The sequence below is a fragment of the Vombatus ursinus genome, unplaced genomic scaffold (genome assembly GCF_900497805.2).
Source record: "Vombatus ursinus unplaced genomic scaffold, bare-nosed wombat genome assembly UNPS02014942.1, whole genome shotgun sequence".
Taxonomy (NCBI): domain Eukaryota; kingdom Metazoa; phylum Chordata; class Mammalia; order Diprotodontia; family Vombatidae; genus Vombatus; species Vombatus ursinus.
Genome location: NW_020954720.1, coordinates 3,456,511 through 3,466,094, shown reverse-complemented (window position 1 = coordinate 3,466,094; position 9,584 = coordinate 3,456,511). Strand labels below are relative to the sequence as shown.

The following is a 9,584-nucleotide window of genomic DNA, read 5'->3' as shown; positions in this document are numbered from 1 at the left end:
GAGAGAGAGAGAGAGAGAGAGAGAGAGAGAGAGAGAGAGAGGGACAGAGGCAGAGAGAGAGAAGTGATTAACTCTGAATGTAAATTGAAGTATAATTTTCTCACTTTGTTTTTCTTTTTATATAACATGGCTAATATGGAAATAAGTTTTGCATGATTTTACATATATAACTGATATCATATTGCTTGCCTTCTCAACAGGTGAAAGAAGTGGGGGAGAAGGGAGAGAATTTGGAATTCAGAATTTAAAAAGAAAAGAATGTTAAACACAAATAATTATTAAATTACTTTTTAAAAAGGAAGTGGTACTATTGAATTCCAACATGGAATGGGCACAGAACAAACAAATGAAGAACATAATGGATAAGCTACACAGGTTTCAACAACAGCTCTCTATAGGGGGAGGGGCAGCGAGTTAGAATAGAAAGAACTCTGATTCTGTAATTGGAAGGCCTGAGTTCAAATATTGCTTCTGATGCTTAATATGTAACGTTTGGGCAAACCATTCAATGTCCCTGGGCTTCAGTTTCTTTATCTGTAAAATGAGGGAATGAGGCTAAATATGCCTTCTTCTGAAGTCCCTTTCAGGCCTAGGTCTGTGTGTCCATGAGCCTCACCTAAATTCCAAGCTCTTCTGCTTGGTTTTCAAGGACCTGTATGTATTAACCTGCCCTTACTCTACTGATCTAACTTAATTTTGCCCGTGCCTTAGTGACCACCCTCCACACCATTCTGCTTTATTCATTGTTTTCCATATATTTTATGCTTCTTTCCCGCCTTTATGCCTTTGTTTATACTTCACCTTCATCTCTGGACCATGATTCTATCCATTTCTACTTATCCAATTTTTACTCAACCTTTGAGGTCCAGGTCAATTCTTACTTCCTCCATGAAACCTTTTCAGACTCTTTCATTCCGTATTCTCCTTTCTCTGACCTTCTATTCTAATTGATATTATGTAATTTAGCACTTATTTGTCAATTATGACTGAAATTAAATAAGCATTTGCCAGGAATCTACATATACTTATGAAATCAAAAGTCTAGACCACTTCTAATCCACTCAAAGAAATTTTCTCAGGGATGTTATTTTATGTATTCAATCAATCAACAAGCACTTACTTGTGCTTCCTACATGCTTGACACCTGATCAAGTGTTTGGAATACAAAGACAAAAATGAAACAATCCCTGACCTCAAGAACCTCGTCTTCTATTGGAGAGAAACAACATGTACTCTCACCATCTGAATATAAGTTCCTTGAGATCAAGAACCAAGTCTTACACTTTTTTTCCCCATTCCCCACATAGTGCAGTACTGTATCTGGCACCCGACAGGCACAAAAAACATGGTGCCTTATTAAGAGGGCAGTGTTTTCTTCCTGGACATCTATCTCAAAAGTTAAAGCATATTCCCTAACCCTTAAGAGCTTCCCTTAATAAACTTCCAGAGAAGAACTTGAATCTCAACCACCAACAGGCACATGAAAAAATCTCTTGATCACAAGTCAACCTATCATATATTTGAAAGCCTGAAAACCATGATTTGGGAATAATCACCCATTGCCTTTAATGACCTATACTTCTACCCTGATCCATCTATTCAGATAAACAAAGGTTGATTCTATTTCTATCACATGGAATTCATTCTCTCTCTTTCCTCTTGGACTCTCTTCCTCTAAAGGAAATGGTAAGATCACTCTACTCACTTAAGATGTATCTAACTATTTTATTGAAAGCATATCACTGAATAAAGTAAATTTATCTAGATTAAAGCTTTAATTTCTCTTCATATAACAGTTTCCAAAGTGGGGGAGGGGCTAGTCTCTTTTTTGTGATATCATATTAGCTTTGGTTTCTTTAAAGCAAGGATTTTTAAAATTTTTGGTGTCTTAATCTTTTTTTTGGCAGTCTCATGTAGCCTATTGACCCCTCCTCAGACTAATGTTCTGAAATATATAAAATACACAGAATTACAAAGAAAACTAAATATAAGTAGAAATAAAGATACGGAGTTTTTTTCCCCCATCCAAGTTTACAGACCCTGTGGGGGTATATGGATGCCAGGGTGAGAACCCCTGCTTTAAAGGAATGCCTGTACTCAGTCTTTCAAGGTCATATCCTCCTTTTAAATTTATCATCTCTAATTTTAATTTACTTAAGCTCATTCTTCTGGAAATGGAAGAACAAGTAAGGTTCAACAGGTAAGATGCTGCAAAATCAGCAATCAAGAACAGAACTTTACACCCAGACCCAGGAGAAAAAGAGGCTCAGAAGATGACTTAGGAGACACTTATTGAATAGATACATAAAAGGAACAATGTCAGTATTTTTTGTTTGATTTATAAAAAGACCCTCTTATTCATCCCAAGGAAGAAACAGCATTTTTATCTTGTTCTTGACCATACAAAAAGAGAACTCTCTCCTCAGATGAACCAGACCTGGGTATTTTCAGCTGTGGTCAGTTGCTTACCTGAATCCCAGTAGGTTTGGAGATGCAGAGTAAACAAGGCTATAAATCAAATGCAATGCATTTAATACCTCAATGCATTGCAAATTGATCTGCAATACTGTTGACTTCAAGTCACGTTTCTAGTGAGACATGTCACATTCAAGAGGAAGGGAGGGAGAAAGGAAACTCAAAGTTCTTCTGTTGTGTGCGGTTCCAATGACTGTTTGGCTATTTAAGAGGCATAGCCAGATTTCCTTCAGGTGAAATTCTTTTGACTCTTAGTAATTTATCAAGTTGGAAACATAGGTATTTAAAAGACACAGTTCTCATGGTTGGCATTAGATCTGAAATATTTGGTGGGCAACTTTTCAAGGAATAAAAGCTGCAAAATGACTTGAGTTCCATTCAGTGTGCTGTGGTACACTAATGGACAGACATTACTTTGACTGAAGGGGAGCGCTGCCAATGAGCATCACTGAGATCTAAGCTACCACACAACAACAACATTGCCTGAGCTTATTTCACTCATTTGTCAAAGTAGGACATTATCCCAACTAAGGGAAGAAAAATGGAGACGGGGAGTGGAAGGGAAGGAACTATTTAAAAGTAAAAGCTCTGCTCCAGTCTCTACTGATAATTGAGCTTGGCCGTGGATAATTATGGCTCCCTTCTGCCATTTCCTGATACCATACTTGGCTTTCCTGGAGGCAACACTTTCTCTTCTCCAGCTGACAAGCTTGGCTATTTCTGGCGGGATAAATTTGCTTTGTCTCCCGTCTACTGCCTTGTCTTTTTTCCTAATGGGGAGAAGTGAATGCTGGTGGTTAGCAAAGCGTCAGGAGTCCTGGCCTGCTAACCTCAGAGATGGCACCTGACTCCTGGGAGCTCAGTAGCCTCTCCCTTGAACTTCCTTCCTAAAAGCACCAAGAGACTGACTCTCATGAAAACAAGTAGCAGAAAATGTCCTCCTATCTCTATTTTTTCTCCCCTCTTCCCCTTCTTAAACCTTTCTAAACTTTTAAACTGGTTTTTCCATCACCATTTAAAATAGAGAATTTAGGGCCAGTTAAGGGATTCTTCTGTTATTTACAATATTTTATGTCATCTAGCTAGATGATACATGGGAGAGCATCTTATAAAGGAAGGAGCAGCTAAATCTAGAATATGAAATCATTCCCAAATCTGACGATCTGTCCTCTACAATCCTATCTCAGGAAGTACTGCAGGTGCTTGCCTGTGCAAGTATTATTTACTTAAAATGTAAAACAGAAAAAAGTTTACCCCTTTGCAGGCCATGTGAAACTACCTTTCATCAGAGAAGAGGAAGATATATTTCTCTAGAATGGAATTCTTTGTTGAAAGATGATGGGAGTATATTAAGACACAACCAATATGTGGGTTTATTTTAGTAAATTATACTTTTTTAAAAATATAAGTAGTGGTAATGGGCCAGCCAAAGGTTTTTGGCTGAGACTAGTATTTTACTAATCAGAGTGCATGCATTTGGATATTAGACAGACAGTAACATGCACGCTCAAATTAAAAATCAATAGTCAAACATGCTTGTAAATATGCCATAATTCCCTCCACGAACTAAGTGAAAAGACTACTAGATTAGCAAGGAGAAGACCTGGGTGAGGCTCCTTTTAGCTCAGACATCTGGTGCAAACCATTTAATCTCCCTGAGACTCAGTATCCAAATCGGTGACGTGTACCTTCATCACCACAAAGTCAGCCAATCAGATGATGAATTTTCTCACAGCAATTCAAAAAGACCATCTCCTAAGACAAAACAGAGTATGAGATGGACTAAGATGAATCAGAGTTCGTGGAATGTATAGCCATCCCCAACTCAACAGGTCCTTTCAAGTTATGCTTCCTGCTATTGTGAGGATCAAGCGAGAAAATGTGCAGACCACCTTATACACCCTAAGCTCCAAGTAGCAACTATTATTATTGTCTTCAGCAAATGCTGAAACATGTCATGTAAAAAAAATACATACTTTTGGGGTGATCTGTTATCAACTTCAGCCTTCAACCGCAAATTCTCCCTCATCAGGCCACCATTTTCCAATTTCAGTTTCTTATTTGCCTGAAGAAAGAAAGTGAAACATAATAAAGCACAAGTTATGACTAAGTGCTCTTGGAATATCTATAGTAAGTGATGTTTCTGTTTTTAAAGAGACATCAGAAAACTACCTGTGAGAATTGTGTCCTCACAAACGAAGCCATCAATGTAAAATCACCACTAAGAATTGCTTTTGGAGATTCAACAGGACATATTTTATTCATATTCCCAAAATACGGAGCAAATCTCCTACTGAGGGAGAAAACTGCAATGTGATGTTCATTAGCACAGGCTTATTAAGAGAATGTCATAATGGCAAAGCCATGTTTGTTTGTTTTCCTGTTTTTCAATGTGACTTAACACTTTGAAACATCACAACATTACCATGTGCATGTATCAGCAAAATTAGTACTGAATGATTCTTCTTCCTTCAAGCAACCAGATTATCCTTTTTTTTATTTGTTTATAGAAAAAATTTTCCAGAGAATATCTATCCAATAGCAATATTCCTTCCTGCCCAACTAGCTGTATGATAATGGGTAAATCACTCTCCCTCATCTGTAAAAGGAGAGAGTTGTTCTAGATTAGGGGCAGGGAACCTCCGGCCTCAAGGCCACATGTGGCACCTCTAGATTCTCAAGTCGGCCCTTGATGGAATCCAAATTTCACAGAACACATCCCCTTAATAAAAGGATTTATTCGATAAAACTTGGGACTCGGGGCAGCCAGGTGGTGCAGTGGATGGAGAAGTGGCCCTGAAGTCAGGAGGACCCGAGTTCAAATCTGGCCTCAGACCAAACACTTGCACTTGACACTTAGCTGTGTGACCCTGGGCAAGTCACTTAACCCCAACTGCCTAAAAATCAAAAACAAAAAAAGCCTTGGGACTCAAAGGGCTGCACTTGAGGAGCTAGAAGGCCAGATGTGGCCTTGAGGCCACAGGTTCCCCACCCTTGGTCTAGATGGCCTCTAGGGACCCTTTTAACTCTTGATCTAAGATCCCATGACTGCCCCAATGAACTGCTGAAATCAATGGCTTCAGGAGGCACTCTCTAAGAGGTGAAAGCAAGGCAAAGCAGAAAGACCACTGGATTTTGAGTCAAAAGATCTGCTACCTGTGAAACCCTCCCTGTGACTCTACCTGAGTGACTCTTCACATCTCTCTGTGTCTCAGGTGCCTTGTCCGTAAAATGAAGGAGTTGGACTGAGAAAGAACATCTGATCTAGAGTGACTAGACATATATTCAAATCTTGAATCTGACAGTTACTATGTGACTTTGGACAAATTGAAGTCTCCCGAGGCCTCAATTTCCTCAAAATGGAAATGAGGTTGGATTCAGAGCTTCTTAAACTTTTTCCACTCCACTTTTCGAGTTTCTGCAGCATTTGCTGGAGTTGCTGGGCATGACAGCATACACAATGTTTTGCATGCTTTGTGTTCAGAACTGAGGCTGCGGTGAAGTTGTGTGATGCAACACAGGCAAGCGCTACCAGAAACACCTCAGATTCATTACATGCTTGACTTTTAGCTATTTTTTTGGTCATTGTGCATTCAGAAACCTTTTACTGTTGCCAAATTTTTTGAGAACCCATGTGGGGTCACAACCCACAGTTTAAGAAGGGCTGGATTAGATCACCACTGAGGTTCTTTCCAATTCTAAATCTAAGATTCCATGACACAAAACATTCGGTTAGTGTACTTTCCTCTTTCGATCTTATGATATTCTTTAAATACCAAACAAAACACTCTTAGCAAGAGGAGAAATTCAAGATTTGGAGTGCTTGTTTCCAACAGTATGGTTTTAAATAAACAAAAAGATAATTTTCCAAATTTTGCTTTCTTTCTTTCTTTTTTCTTTTTCCTCAGAAGTGTGATAGTCAGCATGGTCTAAAAGAAAGACAATTCTCCTTTTGAGGCAGGAGACCAAGGTTTAAGTTCTTCCTCTGACAGGCCCTGGTTGTGTGACCATGAGCTAGTAAAGTCAATTTCCTGCAGACCCCATGAAATTCTCTAAACCACAATACAAAAAAAACACAAACACAAATCTAAACTACAACACAAAGAAGGTACTGATCTATGACAGATAAAGGTTTTCAATAGTTGCTCTGTGCATCAATAAAATCATGATGGGGGAGGGAAGGAGAAAAGGATGGGGGCATTTTCCTTTAAACAAATGAGACATTTGTAACATTCACAAACTGACTTTCTGGGGTCTTATCCTATGTTAAGCTGAAAACTAAGTTTTGGACCCTGGAGGAGTTACACATTCACTGAATTTTGGAGTTGGAAGGACCCTCAGAAGCTATCTAGACCCGGAGTTGGACCTTAACATTTTTTTGGGTTATGGACTCTCCTTTGGCAATCTGGAAAAACTTAAGACCTCCGTCTCAGAATAAGGATTTTTAAACGCGTAAAACACATAGAATCACAAAGAAAACCAATTATTTTGACATAGTGATTAAAGTATTAAAAACAACATGTTCTCAGACACAAGGTTAAGAACCTTTGCTCTACATGGACCTATACCTCAACAAGACTCTCTCTGTAACAGCCCCAGCAAGTGTCCATCCAGCATCTGCTTGAAAACCTCTACTGAGGGGGAGCCCACTAAGGCAGGAGGCAGAACCCTGCACTTTCCACAATTCTATTAGTAATTTTTTTTTTCTTGCCTAAAGCTGAAATCAGCCTATATAGACTATCTCTCCCTTGGGCAAGTTACTGAACCTCCGTGGGCTTCAGAGGTCCCTTCTATCTCTAAACTTAGGAGTCTATGAACCTTTGGACTTCCTCCCACTGATCCTTGCTCTGTCCTGTGGGCGCAAAGTGAAGACATCCAATCCTTCTTCCACATGAAATCTCCTCAAATACTTAACAGACACTTCTCATGACGCCCCCTTTCCCATTCCTCTCTTCCATTGTATACGGTCAAAATTTGTGAAAATAGCTCTGCCATGGGCAAAATATATTAAATAAGCCTTAAAGAAGGTAAAGTATTCCAAAGCTGCTTGTGTTAAAAATTACAGTAGGCTCACAAAAGTTACTGTCCTCTTCTGCACCCAATATTCCTAATTCTCCCAATCAGTCCCTACCTCCTACTAATATTTTATCTTCCCTGCCTCATTCCTTCTTCCCTCCCCCATGCAAGGAATACAAATCCCCCAAATGATCAGAGAAATGAGCAATGATAAGAAGGGGAGACAGAGTAATGAACAGTTCTTTTAGGTTTAAAGATTGATTTTCCTTAGGCCTGTCCTTGTTTTTTTGGAGTGCTGGACACCTGTTTATCTGCCTGGTTATAAAACAATCAGGACCACTGAGGGTTAATTCATTAAGTGACTGATAAACACCATTACTGCCCCTCCAAAGACATAGAGAAAGCCATTTACTTCCTCATACTCACAGACAATGAATTAAGTTCTCAAGCATAGCACCACGGAAAGAAGCACTTAGCAAATGCTTTTTGATGATGCTGACAAGCTTAAATTAGAAACTAACTCATTTAATTTCTTTCTCCACCCCCTCACTATAGCTCTATGCTGTGACTTGGACTTATCACTGGCGTGGTATCAGTTAATTCTCAGAATGGGCTGCTCTTCTCCCTCTTAGACCCAAACCTGCCTCTGCCATAAGATCATCTCAGATTAAGGTCACCTACCCACCCAATACTGTGCCCTTACTCTGAATCCTCACATCTTTACGTACATTATTTTGCATCCATTTTTTTCTTTGTACTTTTTTGATTGTAAATACCTTGATAAAAGGGGAGAGATTGCATTTTCTAGTTTTCTATTTCCTCTGGTCTACTTTCCCCTCTCCCCCCAAGGGCTTAGTAACTTGCATACTGCATAGACTACAGGTCTTTATTAGAACTGGGACAGGGAATGGGCCTGTGATTTCATTGATGCAGGGAACCCTCAGCAAGTCAGCATCTTCTCAGTAACTTACGGTTTTGCCTGGAGCAATGGTGTCAAACAGAAATGAGGGCCACTAAACCCTTCATAAGGATCCCTGTGGGACACATACTGACTGAGAAAGCCACACATGCTTATATAGTTTTTTTTTTTAATTAATCCATCAACATATTAAGATCATATATGAGCTCTATTTTAATCTGTTCAGGTTGCACTTGGGAATGTTGTGGCTGAGTGTGTGATACCTCTGGCCTGGAGCACTGAAAGGGAAGTGACTTGAACAAAGTCACCCAGCTAGTACGTATCAGAAAAGGGACTTGATGCCAGTCCCGAGACTAGCCAGACCACTACTGACTATGTTACAATGCTTGTCTATTAGGTCCTCATTAACCACGTAAAGCAGATTTGAGGTCTTTCCCATGTTTAAAATGTCTTTAGGTCCATAATAGTTTAATGCCTGAACATTAAACAAACAGGAGACAGCCAAGTATGCTATGTATGGCTTTTTTTTAATTAAAAAGAACAAATATTGGATATTTCTGTTTCCTGAATGTATTTTATATACGAAAACATTTAGTGCAGGAAATACAATGAAGGGTAAAAAAAAGTAAGAGAGCCTAGATGTAGTTTTATTGCTTGATATCACCAATAGGGAATGGTCAGTGAGCAAGTCAGTGGATTATAAAACCACAGCTGCCATTTCTTCATCTTTTTTTTGTTCTCTCCTCACAAAAAAAAACAAAAAACAAAAAACAAAAACCCAAGATGTCAACTGTGCAGGCAATGCAGAATTTTAAAAACACATGGTTCCCCCACCCCCAAAAGCTGATGCACACTCAGCGTGATTATGTCTGTAGGCCTTTTCTCTAGAAACTGTAAATGCCCTTCCTTTCATCTTGGGCACCAATGTCCTAATAAAGCATATATTCTGCACGTGGGTATATAGTGATAACCAGGTTACAACAGCCTGAGGCCAAGCAGGCTAACGGACCTAGAGTCTTTCCTGCTCTCTAAGTCAAACCCAAGGTCTCATCTTTAAAATTTCATCTGGAGCTGTTTGGTAATTTTAGGGCAAGGAAGCCAATTCAGAAAGTCAATGTAGGGAACAATGGCTGGGCACTGGACATGTCTAATCTGCGCCAACAAAACTATTTCA

At 39.3% G+C, this 9,584-nt stretch overlaps 1 protein-coding gene across 1 annotated transcript in view; it reads right to left on the bottom strand.

Moving 5' to 3' along the window:
• Positions 1 to 9,584, bottom strand: part of RNF219 (ring finger protein 219) — a 45,986-nt gene that overhangs the window by 18,056 nt on the left and 18,346 nt on the right. The window contains exon 5 of the mRNA XM_027844558.1: positions 4,452 to 4,540. Coding sequence (XP_027700359.1) covers positions 4,452 to 4,540 — 89 coding nt within the window. The remainder of the gene's footprint in view (positions 1 to 4,451; positions 4,541 to 9,584) is intronic.